This window comes from Artemia sp. Qi Xiang Cuo, chromosome 19, assembly GCF_049724085.1.
Source record: "Artemia sp. Qi Xiang Cuo chromosome 19, ASM4972408v1, whole genome shotgun sequence".
In the NCBI taxonomy this organism is placed as follows: domain Eukaryota; kingdom Metazoa; phylum Arthropoda; class Branchiopoda; order Anostraca; family Artemiidae; genus Artemia; species Artemia sp. Qi Xiang Cuo.
This window is the reverse complement of record NC_142812.1, coordinates 14,226,442-14,247,573: the sequence shown is the minus strand read 5'-3', so window position 1 is coordinate 14,247,573 and position 21,132 is coordinate 14,226,442. Positions and strand designations below refer to the sequence as shown.

The 21,132-nt window shown below is 36.1% G+C and overlaps 1 protein-coding gene across 3 annotated transcripts in view; it reads left to right on the top strand.

The window, feature by feature from the left end:
• The first annotated feature begins 5,488 nt into the window (after positions 1-5,488).
• The window catches only part of LOC148940527 (uncharacterized), a 32,433-nt gene continuing 16,789 nt past the window's right edge, over positions 5,489-21,132 (top strand). The window contains exon 1 of one of the 3 annotated variants that reach the window (XR_016143401.1): positions 5,489-5,871. Coding sequence is in view for 1 of the 3 variants with exons in the window: in XM_089105568.1 (XP_088961694.1) it covers positions 14,365-14,417 (53 nt within the window). In the remaining 2 variants the exon portion in view is untranslated. Of the gene's footprint in view, positions 5,872-14,304; positions 14,418-21,132 lie in introns of those variants that run through there. The other 2 variants (XR_016143400.1, XM_089105568.1) reach the window with 2 other exon arrangements.

Sequence of the window (21,132 nt, the reverse complement as noted above, 5' to 3'; positions counted from 1 at the left end):
AAGTAAACCGCGCAAGGGCTTTTTAATAATTTTTGCACTGGCTCAAATTAAGACACCTCAATATAAATTAAAGGGTTTAGACCCTATAAATTTAATGTTCTCGATGTCAATATTTATGGTTGGAATTCAATATCCATGCTAGGTCTGATATATTAATATTAGCTGCGCTCGTTTTCGTCGTTCTATGGAAATCAAATCCTCGGTTTTACAATTAAGCCGTTCGTTTTCGCCGTTCTATGAAATGTTTCGCTTATAAGCCGTTCTTTGAAATGCCGTTCTTCGTTCTTAGTACTGTCGTTCTTAGAACGAAAACTGAGCCTCATACTCAGTTCAACAACTTTAGTTTTATTTTTGGGCTCCAAGTTTTAAAATAAAAAAAAAATGACGGAAAACAAGTTTATTGATATTTAATTTTGTAGATTTTGTTGATGGTGTCTTTCATCTAAAAAATGGTAGTGATTTGTTTTTCGTATATGTGGCACAGTTTTGAAATCTTCAGAAAGTTCTGGAAGCATTTTGGGATAAATTGCTTTCCAAACTTACAAAAAATCCTTAGGGATCACTTGGAAAAATAATGGGAGGAATTTCTAGATATCTTAGATTACAACTAATACTAAGAAACTCCAGCTAACCCCAGTTTCAATACCCTTAGGAATATGTTCAATTGTTCAAACGTCTTAAGCTAAAAATTTAGAAAGGACATTTGGCTGATTAAGTGTTAGGCAAAGTGCCACAACTATGAGTATTGTCCATATTATGGAGTAAAAATATTTTCTTAACATGTGTCCCTATGTGGAGTCCACTATTTAGGATTGCACCCCCGTTTCAACTAATCTAATGTCTATGCCCATTCATAAGCATTCAAAAGCAAGAGTGCCCAGTTGCACTCTATAGAACGGTGCAACAGTCACTCAACAGTCACTTTCCTCTAGTAACTCTATTGCATGTTTTGCTACATTTACAAGTATATTTTCCATTTTTGTTGTGCTGGTTGATTAAAATTTTATCTGTGACTTTGAAATTTTATCTGGCTAAGGAAAGCTCTTATAAGCCGTTTTTTTCAGTTAAAACGAAGTTCTTAGAACGGCGAAATAAAACGCAATTTAAGAGTAAACCGAGAAAATCTTTTTAGTACCAAGAACGACGAACGGTGAAAACGGACGCAGCTATTGAATATCGCTTAACACTTCTATTGGCAATGCTGGTTTGCAATATGAAACCATAAAATTTTGGTATGAAAAGTTGTTTTAAACAATAAAATAATAACAGCTAAAGCAACTTATGGGTAATGCAAGTATCTAGAGCGCCTTTCTTTAGAAATTTAAGGACAAAGTCCGGCTGATACCATACTACTCTTTTAATCAACCTCCGCTCCTTTCTGCACATACTATGGGTAGTGATTCGGTAAATATCTACCAAATCATATTATTGAGTTAGGAATAAAGTGAATACACCATTCGATGCCTTTTTTATGCTGATTACGAATATAATAAGAATTTCTATCAGAAATAAATTTCACCCCCCCCCCCTATACGTACCTAACCCGGAATTGGCATATATAGGGGGAGGGCTGAAATTCATATCCGATAGAAATGCTTAGCCTATTATGTTTGTAATCAGCATAAAAAAGGCATCCAATAGTGTATTCACTTTAGTCCTAACTCAATAATATGATTTGGTAGATATTTACCAGTAATTCAAATAGCTGTTGGAACTATGTTTCTCTGCAAATATAAAGAAAACGGTCAATATCTACGAAATCATATCATTGTGTTATGAAAAAAGTGAATGCAACATTCACTGCCTTTTTTTGTGCTTATTATAAATATAATAAGCTTTTCTTACATAAATTAGTTTCCGCCCCCCCCCCCCCTATATAAGCCCAGTCCGGGTTAGGGTAAGTCTTGCCGATTTAGGGGGGGGGGGGCTGAAATTTATTTCCAATAGAAATGCTTATTATATTCGGCATCAGCATAAAAAAGGCAGCGAATGGTGTATTCACTTTATTCTAGACCCCGAAGCCGCGCCGAAAATCGGCGGCGCGCCGCCGAAAACGGCGGCCGCCGAGCTTGCATCAGCGCGCTGACGCCGCCGCTGATTCTATCGGCGGCGGCGTCACAAATACGCCGCCGTTTTTTTTATATTTTTTGGTTATCGATATCTACCTCCGGGTTTCAACCGTCCACCCGGCTAATCTGTTTCTTAAAAATAAATACTGTCATCTTGGGCTCGCCCTGTATATCGGTTCATAGGAAGGAGAAGAAGAAATTTTTCTTGAAACAAAAATTCTACCTTTCACTTTAAAATTCTGTTCATTTTTCTTTCTGATTTTTCGGCTGAAAAGAGGTAGGTAAAAGAGCATTAGGCAATTCAGGATGTTGTCATAGGCAGCGCAATCGAGATGTCTAAGTAAAGAACAATGTTGGCACAATGTATTATTTTTTTTTCCATACCAGGGCAATTCGTATCGAAGGAGTTGTCGTAGAAACTTAAAAACGGGCTCATTCGATTGTAAATTGGAATAACTAGTGCCCTTTTCAATAGTCAAAAGTGATTGGAAGGCAGCTAACACCCCTTCTACGCCCACCCTTTCCCCAAACACATCCAATCAAAATTTTAAGATAGCCATTTTGATCAGAGTAACTGATTTCCAGAGAGAAAATATGTTTTTTGAGGAGGTTACTCCCCCACAACCCTTAGGGCAAGGGTTTTGTAGTTATGCCCTGGAGGTATATAAGAACGATGTTGGCACAAAGTATCATTTGTCATTTTTTTCCTTTAGACCAGGGCATTTCATATCAAAGACATTGTTGAAGAAACTTCGAAAAGGGCCCATTCACACAAAAATTGGGGTGGCTCTTGCCCTTTTCAGTAGCCGAAAATAATTGGAATGCACCTAACACCCCTTCCACGTCCACCATTTCTCGAAACACATACAATCAAAATTTTGAGATAGCCATTTTGTTTAACGTAGTTTAAAGTTCTGGAAATTAGGTCTTAGAGGATGACAACCACCCTCACAGCCCTTAGGGTAAGGGTTATAATTTATGCCCTGGGGGCATATACGGTGTTTATAGAAAGCGTTGTCTTAGAAACTCAAAAAGGGTCATTAGTTTGGAAATCGAAAATCTTAGTGCCCTTTTTAATAATCGAAAGTGATTGGAAGGCTTGACATTTTTATAGTAGAAATCGATGTGGGTATAATGTATCCTTTTTTTGTTGTTGTTGTTGTTTAGACCAGGGCACTTCGTATCGAAGGAGTTGTCGCAGGAACTTCGAAAAGGGTTCCTCCGATTGAAAATAGAAAGAGCTGATGTACTTCTTAATAGTCGAAAGTGATTGGAGGGAAACTAATCCCCCTACCACGCCCACCCTCCCATTTTCCTTTATTTTTAAAAAGTAAATGTTGCCTTAAGATTAAATCAAAATTCACTGTGTTTATGCTAATTCCCAATAAGGTATCTCAGAGGTATCCCAAGAACGAATGAGGGTATTATTTTCAATCTGTTAGGGCTTCTTCTTCTCTTAAAATTTGACCAAATCAAAATAGCGTAAGTTTCTCAAGACCATCAAAGAAAGTAAAAAAATTTGTTTGCAAATGTTACCAAGTTTTCCATTTCAGGTTAACTAGAGGAGGTATGAAACTAAATTAAACACTATTATTTGTGTCCAGATTTTTATAAGGGTCTTTGTTGTTAAATTTTGCTGAAAATTGTTTTCCAGCATACAAATAGCAGGCCGAACTATAAATTCTTAAAAAAACGAAAAGATTTAAAGTATGATTTTGTTTTTCCCTGAAAAGACTATGTCAGTATAAAACGAACAGAAATTAATTAAAAAAACTTTTTCCAAAAAATAATTTTTTTCAAAGAAAAGTAAAAAACTCTATTAAACCAAGAATAAGCAAAATTAAAGTCAAATAATCTACGAAGCGTTAAACTACCACAAATCAGCCTCGATAAATAAATGAAACCCAAAACGAACAGAAAATACAATAAATAACCGAGTCAAACTCAAAACGAGCAGGAATTAACATAAGTTGTGCTCAAAACCCCTATGCCTTCCCAAGGCCGGAACATAATTTGCCCTTCAGTGAAAAAAACACACATAAATGTGCATTGTCAGTTTAACATACATATACTGATATTTAGCAATCAAAATGTTAATATTGTTTGATTTATTAAAGTTATAAAAGTAAAAATATTTATATTTTTTCAGTAAAGTGAAAATTATGTTCTGGCCTTGGGAAGGCATAGGGGTTTTCAGCCCAGCTTATGTGAAATTCTGCTCGTTTTGAGTTTGACTCAGTTATTTATTGTTATTTTTGTTCGTTTTGGGTTTCATTTATTAATCGATGTTGATTTGCAGTAGTTTCCCGCTTGGTAGATTATCTAGAGCTAGTATAGAAATATATCTATAGAAATGAATTACATTTTTTTGCACAGTTATCAGAAGACATTGAAGTTGAAGGAGCCTTAAACTTTGACTTGAAACGTCATATATTGACCACTTCTTTCAGAAAAGAATTTCGGAGGTTCATTCCGTGTTGATAAGAAAAGAGGGTAAAGGTGCAGTTTAGTTCCTCCTGTAGTCTAGTGCGCAGGAGCCCTATGGTGAAGGTGCAGGTTTGTTCTCCCTTATAAAACAACTTATTTCAGCAGATACAAAGAAGAAGCCCATTTGCGGCATTCTGTGGGACCCCAAGGTCCAGTGCTAGTATCAGATCCCGCGAGTGGCAGTTTATGCTCGTCAAGTTCTGGCTGTACCGGCCACATGTGCCCCAGCTAAACGGCTTTTTAGCACGACAGGACTGATAGTGACTACAAAAAGATCAATGGCTCCAGGCAGAGTAAACAAACTGACTTTTGTTATATCAATTGTAACTGAAGTGATGTAACCGCTTATTTAAAATTGTTGGTGTTGTTAAGCCATGGTATCTGATTTGTATACAGTGTTTTTTCGATGTTGTTATTTGTTTTTTTTTTTTCACTTCCTTTTCGTATGTATTTGATGAACAGGAGAAGTTTGAACTTCAAACTTTGAAAGTCATACACACATTAGCCCAAATCATTAACAAGAAGGAAATGACTAAACACGGGATTTTATAGGAACAATGCGATGTGAAACATAAACACAACATAGGTTTCCCTGGGTCTAGTGGCTAAAAATGAGAAATTCTACTTGGTCTGATGGACGGTGAACATAAACACTTTCCGCACGGCCCAAAAAATTCCTGTTTTGTCATATTGTTCTTGTATGTTCTTAGCCAACCATTTAAAAATCCTTACTAAAATCGAGGTTGAACGTGCTTGGTGAAGTGGAATTTTTATTATTATTTTTAATTAGAAAAATCGGCGCGCCGTTGCGCGCCGCCGGTCTAAAATCGGCGGCGCACCGCCAAAAAATTTGCGGCGCCCCGCCGCCGAAACTGAATCACACAATCGCCGCCGTCATTTCGGCGTGGCGCGGCTTCGGGGACTACTTTATTCCTAACTCAATAATATGATTTTGTAGATATTGACCAAGAAAACAATCTGTTAACTTTCAAATAATAATTGTTAAATTGCTGCCAAAAGAATTTGCTTCTATTTGGCTTAAACAGAATGTCATGAGAAAAGAATCATGAATGGCATCCAACAAACCAGCAAGAGGAAATAAAACAAGAAAATCAAAAATTGTAAACATTGGGAATTAAACCAAAAATATTCAACCAAAAAGAATGTACTGACAAATACTTACACAAACAGAATAACTATGATATGACACTCAGGGCCCAGATTTTGTGAAAACACAAAAGCATGGAAAACTTCCTTTGCTTGCAGTTTTAGGCAATAGGCTAAGCCAAAATTCAGTTTTCATGAAAAAAACAGGGTTTGTTTGTTATGAGTAACTTTCTGGAATACTTTAGTAATTAGTGTAACTAATGCTTGTTAGTTATTTCTTATTTGCTAGACTCACTACCTGACATAAAGGCAAAACTAACTCTAATGGTCTTATGTCAATTTTGTAATTCTTGGTCAGCAGACCTGAGACTCTAGGCAGGCATGCCTTTCCAAAAACTAACAAACAAGAAGGTGCCCAATGAGAGAAACCATGTATTCCTGCCATTTAACCTTGCCCCAACCATTTAAACATTTGCCTCTCAATTACTTGGACTGTCTGTCTTGGCTTTTCTCTGTCTACAATTAGCCATGTATTGATGCAACCTACTGCAAAATACTTGATAGCTTTAATTCAAAATCAACAGAGCATAAAAAAAGGCATTGAATGGTGTATTCACTTTATTCCTAATTCAATAGGCTAATATGATTTCATAAATATTTACCCTAAAACTATTGCTAGAACAAACAAACATGGGTAAATTTTTGTTTTTCATATTAATGACTTGGCCTACAAATTAAGTGAGCATACCATTCAATGCCTTGGGTTAGGAAAATGAAACTTCAGAGAGAATGTCTTGGGAAGGTATTTTGAAGTGTTTGCCTCCACTCCCTCATCCTCTAGAGGGTCCTGCAATTTGGCTACATGAATGTTCTGTATAGCCTACCTATTGAAATTTTGAAAAAACAATATATCTAAATTTTCAGTTATCAGTTTCTTCTTCTCTGGATTTAGCTCTTAAATGGTAATTCGTGTTAATTCAATAGAATTTTAAGCCATATTAGTGTGTTTTTTTTTCAAAATTTATAAAATTTTTTTTCATATATCTAAAAACTAAAAGTTGGGATTGAGCAAAGTTTTGAAGATGAAATATTTTTAGTTGTACTTCATTTAAGCAGAAGATCTATTTTGAAAGGTTTCACTTTTATAACACAAACATTTTTAAAGGTCAGAACCCTCTAGAGGGAGAAGAAGTCAAGGTAGGTACTTCTAAACACCCTCCCAGGACATGCTCTAGCATGTAGACCTATCCCTGATAGTTTCATTTTCCTAACCTAGCATCTTTCCAAGATCTGTAAACCCAACCCTGAAAGTTTTAGTTTCCTAACCTAGCCCCTTTCCAAGATAGGCAAAAGTAGCTTATGCAGAATTTAACCCCCTTTTTTATGCACTTTCCAAATATAATTGTCACCTTTGAAGCAAATGAATTTTACCCCCAATTCTATATATATATCAATTCAGGGTATATATTTTCAGAGTAGGGGAGGAGGTAAGGGTAAAATTTGTTTATGATGCAAATGAGAGGTAAGTTTAAACTTTAACCCCCCCCCTAATGTGCAAATATAAACCCTGAATTGGTATATATTGGGGTGGGATAAAATTAATTTTTTGCAAAAGTGATTATTATATTTGAAGAGCATAAAAAAAGGCATTAAGTGGTATGTTCACTTTATTCAAAGTCAATAATATGAATAACAGAAAATATACCTAAACTTGTTTCTATGTAGGCTAGCTTACATTACATTTGAAACTTGGGGATTAAATTTGGGTTTTGAAAGTTAGCATTGTGAAGCATAACATGGAAAGGTACTATCAAGCTACTATTTCTAACTGGTCCTATTTCTGGGGCTTGTGAAATATATACATGACATGGGAAGTCTATAGACTACCTAGCCTACCTAAATTTTGACAAAAGGATTTTACTTTAATTTGGGGTGTTGATATTTCTTTCATTCAGAATAGGGAGTTTGTATATCTGTGTCAGTGCTGTCTTTAAGATGACTTGTATTGCATCTACAGAAAATATGGGTTGGTCCCTAAAATTTGCATGCACTTTACCTTTTATTAATCAATCTTGACATGGGGGTAGATTTTGGCCCCTGTATCTCATGTATCTATAAATCTCTGTATCTTACGATCCACCATAAACTGTTAAGATAAAAGTATTTTCCATCCCATAGATAGAAATCAAAATTTAAGATGGTTTTTATTGTGGTATTTTAGAGAGGAAGAACCATGATTATCATTTAAAAATAGAGATAAAATATTAAATAAATAGGAGCTGAATAGTGAATACCAGCAGGAGGCAGTGATGTATTTTCTTGTGAAATGCATTTTTTATGTAGTTCATGTCAGTGGTGTATTTAGAGGCATGACAACCCCCTTCCCCCTCCCAAAACAATTCCCAAAGAATTTTGTAAGAGGTTAATGTCTTGCTTTCAGCAATCCCTTTTTAATTTATTTTGTATAGGGCCTACTTTTATGGAAGGGCTGCACAACAATACAATTTTTGCCCTTTGCAAATATTTAATGTATAAGTCTAAGTCTAGATTGTATGTTTTAAAGATCTCTCTCACCTCCTTGACTAAGAATTGTCACTCTCTTTGTCATTCCATCCATCTGCTTTAATTTCCAGCAAGTCTTATTTTATACTTATTGTGATTGAATTTGATCAGGTTGAAAGCTACACGATCTTTGTTGCAAGTATTTGACTTGATGTGATTCAGTGATATTTAAAAAGAAAGTTCAATATATATTAACTGGTATCTTCATGGTGAAACAAAACTGTCTACAACCTCTATCATTTTTTTCTAAAACATTGAACATAGGCTAGTTGATGAAGATGGTGCTTTGATTCCTACTGTTCCAGTAGTTGATGCAAGGGAGAAGGTACTTGGTCAATCTCATTCCTGGCAAAACCATTTCATTCAAAAAAAAAATTATTAATGAATGGTATTTTTATTGCAGCTTCATGCAATATTTTTCTTTTTTCTTGTATTTAAATGGTGCAGAAAGATTGAATACTGCCACACAGCAGAGTGGTGTTTTTACAGACTTTTTATTTACTTAGTAGTTTTAGGAAATGAATATATTGATTTTATATCTGGTCTTTGTCCACAAATTCAAAACACATAGAAAGACAGGGGCATGGCTACAATATTTTTATAGGGGGGAGGGGAAGAGGGGTTGCTATTGGAGTAGGTGCTATTCAAGCAGAAGTGAAGAAAAGTAACTATTTAAGAAATATGCTACTTGGTGAATTTAAAAACATTGCACAATACATTATAAGCAATAAACATACATTAAACAATCATAAATATAAATGCTGGGGCTTGACTTTTGCTAAAATTGTCAGCCATGAATCCCTTTACATGACAGCAGTGTAGCATAAACAATCTTTTGGTTGGGCATAGGTAAATGTCATATACACTTGTTTTTTTTTTTCAGCCAGATTCACCACTAATGCTGCAGTACATACCCCACCTTCACTTCCCCAAACCCCATGCCCAGCTGAGGATGCTTAATCTCATAATTGAACCAAGCTCTATAGGCCTACTAATTGCCCCAGGTATTGCATTATTCATTTGCCTGTAATTTTGAATGGATTTCAACTCTGTAAGAGTTAATTTGATTTACTAAACTTTTAATGTATTAGGATGAACTTGGGTAATTCTGACCCCTTATTGAGATTTTTTTCTGCTCAATTTGGTCCCAAAATTTTTCTGGAACTGCTGGCACAATAAAACTATTTGATGTTGGTCTTGGTCATAATAGTAATATTGTCCACAATCTAGAAAGCTCACAAGTTTTGTTGTTTTTGTGACTTACTGCACTTACTGCAACCATATCAGAGGGGTTGGACTTGCCCCCTAGTCTTGGGTAAATCTGACACCCCTGGGCAGATCTTATGTATGCAGAGATAAAAATTCTGTCAGCATAAGACATGATAGAGGATACCTCTATGTACAGACTGTAGAATTTGTAGCACTCAAGCCAATTTGATTCTTTAATAAGACCCGAGACCCTATAAATGAAACAATGTAAACACACAAGCAATGCAAAGCAAAACAACACTAAAACACACAAGCAATTATTAAGCAAGCAAGCTCAGTAGGATGCTACATTTTCCTTCTCCTGAACATGCTACTGTATAAATTTAGTCTGTTGGGTTTAGCTACTGTCCTACTAGATATTGTCTGTATCACTATAAGTTTATATCACTATATCACTAAATAGGTTTGTATTGCTGTATAGGTGTTTGTCTAACTATGGGTTTAGTCTGTTGGGCTTAGCTACTGTCCTACTGGATCTTGTTTGTATCACTCTGCCACTGTTTGTGACAATATTTCCACTGTTTTCAGTGGGGGATGCCAAGCTGGGTGAGGCTGGGCATTCAGTAGGGTTGTCATTGGGTAATACATTGGGTGGTTGAGTGATTTCTGCATTTTCATACTCTGATTCTGAATGGATTGATTTGTCTGATTTCCAACAATAGAGTCTAACCCTGTTATGTTGATCTGTTGTTGGTGTTAAGTCTGTACAGTTATTGCTGCAAACATACTTCAACAATGGTTCCTCTCTTCTGCTAGGACTGCTAAGTGTCACCTGTACACTTGCTCTCAACCCTTTTTGAATTTTGGGCAGGGATTTGGTGGTCCTATTTTAGTACTCCTTCTGTTGCAATTTAGATCTCTCTATTTATGTTCAAAAGCTTCCTTTTAGCACAATTCTTCTCTAGATGCTTCTGCGTGACAGGTAAGACTGACTGCAGCTACCTTCTCATGAGTAGCTTGTCTGGTGCCACCATACCACCCATGGGAGTGTTCTGGTATTCTAGGATGCCAATGTACAGATCCTATCCACTGATCATGGACTTGTTCAAGATTCTCTTGCAGGTTTGAATGTATTTCTTGACAAGTCTGTTTGCCATTGGGTGATAAGGGCTTGATGTTTGATGCACCAGTTTTTCATAAATAGGGTTAATTTGCTGGAACTAAGGTGCTGCCTGTTATTTGAAGTGAGAAGGGCTGGTATTCCATGCCATGCAAACTGGCCTTTGTGTTTCGCGATTTTTTAATTTGTGCTGTTGAAGTTTTGGTTGTCCAGCTCTAAATATCTACTATAGTTCACGACCGTTATTGCATATGCTTCCCATTTCATTTGAACAGATCGGACCCCACGTGTTGTCATGGTAGTGACAGGATTGGCATGGGAATCATTGGTGCTTTCTGATTGTTCAAGATTGTCTGAGTGCAGGCATTGCATCTTTGGGCAAACATTTCAATGTATTTTCCAATACCTGGCCAGTAAATAATCATTTTGACTCTGCTTGGTTTTCTCTATCCCCAAATGAGCAGAATGTAGACCCTTTAAGATGTCATTTTGTAAAGGGGTAGGAATGACGATTCTTGAGCATTTCAAGATCAGGTTATTGTGCATTGAAAGATCTTGGCAAATACTCCAGTATCGGACTATAGTGTTCAAGCATTGTCTCCTGTTTTTGGGCCATCCCTTCAAGATTACAGTCTTCAGCGTTTTGAGTTCATGATCTTTCAACTTCTCAAGTTTAATTTCCTCAATTCTGCTGCGTGCTCTGGGTATGGATTCACAAACGAATGTACGGGGATTTCGATATCTTTATGTAATTCTTTGTCATTGTCTGGAAGGTGTAGTCTTGAGAGTGCATCTGCGATGGGGATTTCCACACCAGCCTGGTACGTGAAAGTCTAGTCATAAGGCTATATACATCATCAGGCATTGAATCCTTGGTAGTGTTGTATAGAGGGGTTTAGTTAAGATGGATTCTAGTGGTCAACGATCTGTGATGACCTTTATTTTCCTTCTATATAGGTACTTGTGAAAATGATGGCAGCCATAGACCATGGCAAAGAGTTCTTTTTCCAGCTGCGAGTAGTTCTGCTCGGATTTGCTCAATGATCTTGACGCGTAGGTGAATACTTTGTTGCTTGTGGAGATTTGTGCTCCTAGTCCGTGTTTTGAGGCATCAAATCTCAGCTCAAGGGTTGGGCTAGAGCTGTTGAAGAAAGCCAGGTTGGTTACTATGGATTCTCTGAGTTGGTTGAGACACGTGGTGTGGAGCTCTTTCCATTCAAACTTTTAGCTTTGATCATCTCTCTTAACAGTTGGTTCTATGTTGCCAGCTTAGGGATGTATCTTGACTGTAAGTTCAGTATCCCAAGAAGAGTCTGCAGCTCCTCCGTCGATTTTGGGGTAGGAATCTCGTTGATAGCTTGGAGTTTCTCAGGGTCTGGTTCAATTCCAGTGCTGCTGATGATGTGGCCAAAATAGCAGACTGACTGGACTGTAATCTTACACTTTGATCTGTTGAATTTCACACCCTTTTGTTTAGCTCTTTCAAGCACGTCTGCAAGTCTCCTGCTGTGCTCTTCTTGGGTGGCTCCATAGATAAGTAGGTCATCTAAAAGTATTTTAAGACCTTCCAAACCTTGAAATGTCTCTTCCGTCTTCTTCTGGAATGTGTCCTGGGCAGATATCAGCCCAAAGGGGTCTCCAATGGAATCTGCCATAGATTGTATTGAATGTCGTGAGCTGCTTTGGAGAGCACAGGCAACCAGCACCCCGAGGTGGCATCAAGCCTTGAGAAATGTTTTGCACCACTTAGATCAGCAATGGCGTCTTCGAAAGTTGGGATTGTGTAGCGAGGGCGCTTGATGGCCTTGTTGAGATCAACCAGATCAATATAGAGTCACGCCTCTATCCTTCTTTTTGACTAGCACCATCGAGTTGACCCACTCCATAGGTTCTTCCACCTTTTATATTAGCCCCAGACTTTCCAGTCAGTCCAGCTTGTGTTTCAGTTTCTCACGCATTGCAATTGGCACTTTTCTAGCAGGGTGTGCTGTCGACAAAGATCCTTCCTTAAGGTAAATCTCGCATTTGCCTTCTAATTTCCCGATGCCAGAGAACAACTCTTTGTATTGTTCTAGGAATGGCTTTAGATCTGGCGTAAACCTGCCGTCGTTGGAGGCATCTATATTAAGAACGAATTTCACCAGGTTTATATTTTTGCTAGACTTGAATCCCAGGATAGGAACAGAATTGTCTTTGATTATGAAAAAACTATGTTTTTGTTCAAAGGCTCTGTTGTAGGTACATGCTAGGAGGCAGGCTCCTACTTTGAAATCGTTGAGCCTCTGTAGCTGGTGAGTTTTTGCTTTGTTGGCAGCATAAATGGCTTAGGAGCCAGGAGATTGAAGTAATGTTTCGGTATGGCATTTGCCTGAGCTCCAGTATCGATTTTGAATTTTACAGTAGTCTGGTTGTTGATCTTCATTGGGACAAAAGCCTCAACCCTACTCCCATCTTGCTCTACCATGTATAGCCTTATTTCATCCTTTTTCAGCAGTTTCTGTTGTTTTGCTCTTTTCGCCATTTTTGATGGTATTCACAACTTTGGTTTGGCATACTTTTGTAAAGTGGTGTAGCAAAGGGTATTTTGTGCATGTTTTCCCTTTTGCAGGATAGCTGTGTCCAAGGGCATAGATTCCTCCACAGAAATAGCATTCTGTGTCTTTTGATCTTGATCTTGCATCTGCTGGTTTTGGTTGTTTCTGGTATACTACATCCACTTCCTGTTTGATTGGGGGGTTGTTGGGAGTTGTTTTCGAATGACTTCAGCTTTGCTTGGGTCGTTTCATAGATCCTACTAACTTTCACTGCTCTCGCCAGTGTTAAGCTGTTGCCTTCAGCTAAAAGTCTCTCTTATATTCTTGGGTTTCTAATGCCAAAGACGATTTTATCTCTGGTCATCTCTTTTGGATCATGGTATTCACACGGCTTGACTAACAACTTCAGTTCTGTGATATTTTTTTCAAGTGATTATTCTTCATGCTGGTCATGTTTCTGAAAGATATATCTAGCAAACACCCTGTTCTTCTTTGGAGTGGCATATTCGCGAAATTTCAAAAGGTAAGGCTTTATTTTATTCATATTCTCCGCTTCAATTTCGAATATTTTGTAAATTTATCTTCCTTTTCCCCTATCCATATGAGTAAATAGGCACACTGAATTTTTTTTCCAATTTACAGGGGGCCAAGAAATATAAGTCTTGCGTGTTCCTCAAACTTTGACCCCTTCATCATGATTTTCTGATTCCCAATTGATTGCTGGGGGGGGGGGGGGTTACTTCAACCATGTTCTTTTTAAATGCCGACTTTTTAAATCATGTATAATTTTTGGCACTCAAGCCGATTTAATTATTTAATAATACCAAAGCACCTATAAATAAAACATTATAAGCACACGCAATGCAAACCAAAACAAGCAAAGCAACACTAAAACACGCAAGCAATTATTAAGCAAGCAAGCTCAGCAGGATGCTACACAGACAAACCATACAAAACCAAACTTTTGTTAATAGTTTGTATGTGCCACAGAGCAACACAGGTTGTCTGCTTACTATGGGGTAATTCCAACAGTGTTATTCTTACCCTGTACATTGAAGAAGTCTCTGAGAATGGTATTCTTCATATTTTTATTGTAAATATAAAAAAGGTAACCTCGTACTTGAAATAATGCGGAAAAATTGTAATTTCAATTAGTATAAGATAATTTGTCTTTTAGTTGGAAAAAAGTAATTTTTATTGAGAAAACAATTCCAGTCATAATTGGAGGGAGTTGACAAAGAAAACTTTTGAACACTTGTGCTTCTTGTACAGAGTGATGAAATGCCAAATTTGGAATGGTGGTAGAGTGAAGGGACCAGCCTCAGAAAGGTTTAATGGTCATGCAAAGATGTATTCTTCTTCAACTTCAATTTCATCTTTTTTTGGCCAGTCATATGAATAGTTGGCCAGGGTCAGGCAGCAATGATATTTTATACAAACAAGATTTTTGTCTGGAAAATCTAGCACCCTATACTAATATACCAGCCTTGTTGATTAATTTTGTATGTTTAGCTTTTTTTTTCTCCTCTTCTTAATTATCACTGTCAACAGTAGGGTAAAGGTACCAATGATTCAACAGTTTTTGTAAGAAAAAGTTTCTACTCCAGAAGTCATAATTTAAAGACTTTTTGTCTGAAAAGGGTTTCAGTATTTAAGAAAAGCATCTAGGAATCTAATTGTTAGATGAGAAGTTTTGAAGTTTTACCTGAATAGGGTACAAAACTCCGATTTTCCGAAACTAGAGCATTTTCACCTACAAATTTGACACAACAAAAAAGTTCCCTGTTTTCGACGCAAGTCGGAACCCAATTCATCACGTGTTGAAATACTTGGGGAATAGCTGTGGGCGAAAAGCTGGTATATTCAACACGTGTCGAAATACTTAAGGAATACCTGTGGGTGGAACCTGGTGTATTCAACATATATATTCTTGTTTCTTTGTTTTTTTTTCAACTTCATTTAATGTATATAAGTATGAAACATCATTCAAAATGTAGAAGTAATAATACTAACAAAATTGTTTCAAGTATTCAGTATTTAGTACAACAAAATTGGTTTTAATTTGTTTATACATAGTATGAAATACAAACAGTATTTATTATAACAATATTAGTATAACAAAATTGTTTCTCTAGCATTTTGGAAGCCATAGGGTCTAGGAAAACGGGATTGGATTTAAAGATATTTAAGAAGTTTATTCATTAAATTTAGAAGAAATTTAGAATTATAGGATATTTTAGAAGATATTATTTTCATACGAAGATTCTTTGGTTTATCCAAAACATAGATTAGGATTTTTTTTTGGGGGGGGGTCACTTCTGATATTTAAATGACATGGTTCTAGGCGTTTTCCCCCTCCCCCCCAGAAAATAAAATTTTCCATTTTTTAGCTTCATTGATAAGTGCTACGGAAAGGGAAAAATGACTTCCATGTGAACCTCAGCAATTTTTAGCAGTAGTGGGCACCAATAAATTTGACAGCCAATAATATTTTTGTCAGTGGACCCTGGAATTTTGACACCAATTATTTCTCATTTGTTTTACATGTTCAGTGAAGTTTCAACAGATTCACATATATTTTAACAGGGCCTATTGCTGTCTGTCGAAAATTCTGACAAGGTTACTACAAGATCTACGTTTGAATTTGACTGAAGGGATATTTTTGTGCGCCTGTTACAAGCCTGTTGTGCGCCACTACATTAAACAAGAATTTTGGAGACTTGGAACCTCGTTCTGACAATGTAATATGTGTTGCCATTTTGATTTAACTTTATCAAAGAAAAGCTAATATGACTAGAATTCCGATAAAATCAGATGTATTTTGATGCATTAGTGCTAATCCCAACCTTTTTTTGCAATAAATAACAAAGTAACAGCAGTTTGAACATTACATACCTGAAAAGTTGGAGCTCCTTTCTTGTTGAAAACAGGAAACTGACTGAATTAAAAGTTCTTTTCTTATCTGGGTGTACCAGATATTGTGTCGACGTTTCCTATTGTTGAAATACAAAAATGTCTTCAAGAGATGACGCTCCAAGTCACAGCTAAGTAGAGTTATTCCGTTTAGACGGAAAAGTTTGACAGGGGCTCCAAAATTCCACCGTTGAATCATTGGTACCTTTATTCTATAACTTATGTCTATTTGGTCAGTTGAGAAACCCAGAGAGATGTGAGAGTCTTCACTGGAAAGATCATCTTTCTTTTTCTTTTTCAGCTTAGGGCTTGATTGTCTTCTCTTTCACTTTCCCTGTTTTGTTCTTGAGCTTTTCTTTTTTCTTTTTCTCTTTTTGTTCAAGCACTCTCAAAACCTCTACAGAAGTGATTATTTTAGCTTCTGGAGAAATTCTCTACCTACTGGATATCCTGGGTCCTGAGGCATCAAGAAGAGGGTGGCATGCATAGTTCAAGAAAAGCTCTTCAAAGGATTTCTCTCGTGTATGAATCTTTTTTGGACTAACCAACACTGAAATAGTAATCTGATCAGTTGTAGTATTCACTGTGGTTGTCACTCTTGTTAAATCCTGTTGGTCTGGTTTCTTTGTCTCAACATATTGTTTTAACTTGGCTGAATCAAACTTTGTCTTGTCAATCACATTGCAGTTGATACATGCTGAAATAGCAGAATCATAAGTTCCTGTCGCTTGACATGATTATTCATCAGTAGAGGGGTAAGATAAGTCTCCTAGATCTGACAGAAAATTTTCACGAGTCCTTGTTTTGGTAAGATGTCTACTGGGTTGCCAGTTCACGAGCTTCTGCTCATAGGATGATTACAGCCCTTTGAAAATAACTCTGTCAAAGGGCTGCAGAACATGGGATGCATGGGCTGGCAATTTAAGGATAGTAACGTTCTTTTGTGAAGCAAGTTCCACAAGAGGCAAGAATACATGGAAGTCATGGCTGTCAAGAACTAGACGTGCTTTTCATTTCACCTGACGCAGGAAAATATCTTTAAATCAGTTACAGAAGAGGTCCGTTGTCATCTATCCTTTCTTAGTAGTTGAAAAACATGTTTCTGGATGGTCTTTAATGGGTAGCCATGAACTCCATGTGTTTTTCCCCGAGAAGACTACCAGTGGTGGTAGTTTCTCATCTGATGCACTAATACATGCGATAACACTTGTGTTATCATGCCCATTGCCACCAGTTCGCCGCATTGTTGGGGACCCTTCGCGCCTGTGATTTTAAGGCTATCAGGATCGCAACAAAACGAAGTTTTGTCCTAGTTTTACCAACATTCTGGTTTATCTAATATGTCAAGCTCTGCTGCTGTTATCTGTAACATATCATACAGTCCTAGAAGGATGAAAGGGTCTGGTTGTTGCACAGCCCTCAGGTTTTCAAGTCTCTCAGGTATCTTAAGCAACATGTTGTTTCTTTTCTTAAACCCAAACCATCTTTCTCCACCTGGTCAATTGTTTGTGAAATGAGTACTAATTTTGTTGACCCTGATATATTCCTGCACTTCGTCTAGGAATTGTTTTTTTTTAGTAAGCCCCATGCCCTGCTTTTCTATTACTTTCAGCGAATTTGCCATACTCTGCTCAACTTGAGGGAACAGTTCCAGAGGTCTTCCGCGAGTAACAGCGGGCAAGTTGGACCAAACCGAAACTGTCAAATAGACAAGAATAGGCAAGTCATTGAACTTTGCAATCTCTAGCGGAATTAAATTGGGATATGCTTTTTTTCCGAGTGGTTAAGTACAAGCGAGCCTCGCGAAGGTGCTTTAGGTGCCAAGGCTCGACGACTTTATTGAAAGCTGTAGAAGTAGTCCCAGCAGTGCTATACGTTCCAGACCTCACAACAGTAGCAAGGACTCGTCATGTAATACATAACCCAAATGTATCTCATGCAACGAACCACGTTTCTGTTTCAGCCTAAAATGTGAGAAACTAAAAGAAATTTTGAAAAATAAGAGTTAGTCATGAATAGATCTATAAAAGCTCTAAGCCTGAATATTAACGCATGTTACAATAAAGAAAAGGCTCTGGATGATCTCCTTCAACTATACGATGTGCTATTCATTCAGGAACATATGCTCTCTGGATCGAATTTGAATTTCTTAAATAGATCCAAATCGCATGAGCTGTTCATACTGCCTGCTAAGTTCACGGCAGGGCGTCCTTCTGGAGGCTTTGCAACATATACAAGGACAAATTATCAACAAAGTTGTCAATTAAAAACAATAACTTGTTGTCTGTTTTTGCTATGGGTACTGAGTTAATAAATGTATATATGCCAACTAATTATAATACTGCTATATCGTTGACAAAGTTTTCTAAAGCATCTGATGCCCTTCGGCCACATCTGGAATCTCTCGAGTATAGTGGGAAAAAATGGGTTATGGCTGGTGATTTCAACTGCAATCCAGAAGAAGACAATATCCACTCTGACATTCTTATAAATAGCTTACCCACTTCCTTTCAAATCTGGCCAAAGTCTTGTGATTTTACATATATCCCTTCTAGTGGACATGCATCCAATATTGACCATGTTCTGTCGTGTAGATCCATTCCCTGTCTCCCCATCCCAGTATACACAGATGATCCATTTGGCGATCATCTTGGACTATCTTTACATCTACTGCCATCACAGAACATTAATATACAAAAGACAAGAAGGTGGGTGCCAAAGAAGAATTGGAATAAATGCGATGCTGATTTGTATATGGCCACTGTCTCCTCAATTCTTTCTTGCATCTAAGTGCCATTCCACTTACTATGCTCCAGTCTTCCTGAAACATTTGCTGTGATTCATGATAAGACTTACTACTATCAGATTATTCATGCCATGAAAGTGGCCGAATTAAAAGTAGTCCCTACTAGAAGTGTCAAGATTGGCACAGAAAAACCGAGATGGTCCAAGTTTGTTGAGTTTCAGACTGCAAAGCAACGAGCAAAAATATGGCTGAGCACTTGGATTGCAAGTGGAAACTGAAAGTCACTTGCAATCCAAGTGACATATATATATATATATATATATATATATATATATATATATATATATATATATATATATATATATATATATATATATATATATATATATATATATATATTCTTTCTTTCTAATTATCTAAACCCTCAAATGTTCTTAGTGGGTTAAATAATGATTTAGATTTAATTATTGATAAGGCCTTGTGTAAAAAAGAGAAAATTAATAAAGATAGTTTTTAAAATTGGAAACATTTAATTATTACGAGAGTTAGACATAAGTGATATAATAATGCAAATAATGTTAATAATGAGACAATATTCTATAATGTTAAGTTCATACAAGCAGTTGCTAATTTATAGAAAGATTTTGTAATTGTGCCTATTGATAAAGCTAGTGATAATTTGCTATAATCTATCAGAGGCTTTATTGTGATGTATTGTCAAAGGAGCTACGTACAACGAAGACATACCTGAAAAGGTTCAAGATGAGAATAATAGTTTAATGGAAAAATAAAAGATATACTTCGTTAAAAAATTTAATATTAAAGTTAATAATAATGATACAAATTTTCCTTTTTTTATTGGATGGCAAAATTTCGTAAGAATCCCCCTAAACCACGCTTTATTGCTAGTGCAGTCCAACCAGAATTTTGGCGACGGATCTGTCGTGTATTTTAGAGGAAATTAGAAATAAATTTAAGGTATATTGCTGAAGAATTCAAAAAATTTTCAATTTTGTTCCATATTGAAGCGTCAATAATTCATTGCAAGTAATAAATTCTCTGGCTATAGTTTCAGCCAAAAGAGTGGACTTATTTGATTTCACCATATTATATACAATTCAGCCAATTAATTTAGTGTTTGGAAATTTAATAAAAAGATTATTAAGAACATTTTCCTTTTGTCTTATTTTTTTAATTGACACATATAATAAGAAGGCTAGTTGGAATAATTTCTTTTTTAGTACTGCTAGTTCAACATGCTATAGCGTTGACATAATTTACGATTTAATTGAGTTTATTTTATTTAATACTATTATAAGATTGAATGGTAATCTGTATAAGAAAATGATTGGAATCCCTATGGGAGGTAATGCTAGACCATTTATAGCGGACGTGTTTTTAAGCCAATTAGAATATGAGTGTATGATTGATAAAAAGAACCCAACTAATGTAAAATATTTGCTTTCAAATAATAAAAGATATTTAAAAGGCCTTCTGGTGATAAATTGTACAGAGTTTTTAGAGATTTCGAATAATATATTCCCACCAGAGTTATGTCTGGAACTTAGCAACAGGAAAGGCAATTATGAGCCATTTTCTAGATTTAGATATTAATGTTTCATATAATTATAAATTAGTTTTTAAAATATATAATGAAATGGATGATTTTAATTTTGAAATAGTTAAAGTCCCGTTCCTTAAAAGTAATATAGATTCAAATATCACATATTCAGCTTTTTATTCCCAACTATTTAGATATGCGAGAATATGTAGAAATTAAATTGATCTTAAAGTAGAAGTTAAATACTTAGCCATAAATTAATTATAAGATGTTTTTCCGCCAATAAACTTGCTTGGCAATTTAAAAAACGTAGTTTTCAGCATAATGAACTTTTAAATAAATATAATAAAAGTTATCAAGAAATTTTGAATGATATTTTGATTTAACTTGTTAGAATGTATTTTTCATTTCTATATTTTCCTAGTTTAAAGTAATTTTTTTACTCAAGGAGGTGTTTTGTTACAGGTGGGTAGGATGAAATAAGTTCTTGATAGGTTTTGTATGAAAGTGAATGGGGATTTGTTTACAGTCGAGTGTTATACAAATATGGGAGATAAATGGGCCAGAGTGGTATTCTTTCAGATTTGTGTAGACATTATTTTGAATCAGTTCTGGCTGATCAGTGGTAAAAGAAACTTTGCTAAAAATTGTGGTTATATTTACAAATTTGGGTTATTTTATTTTTTGTGTATATTCTACAGGTGACGCTACATAAGAGGATGCCATATGTTTCTATGGCAGGCATGCTCATTTGCCAGGGTCAGGAAACCTAAACTCCAAAACCGGTATTTGGAGCCCTGATGTGAGGTGATCACTTGGGGAAT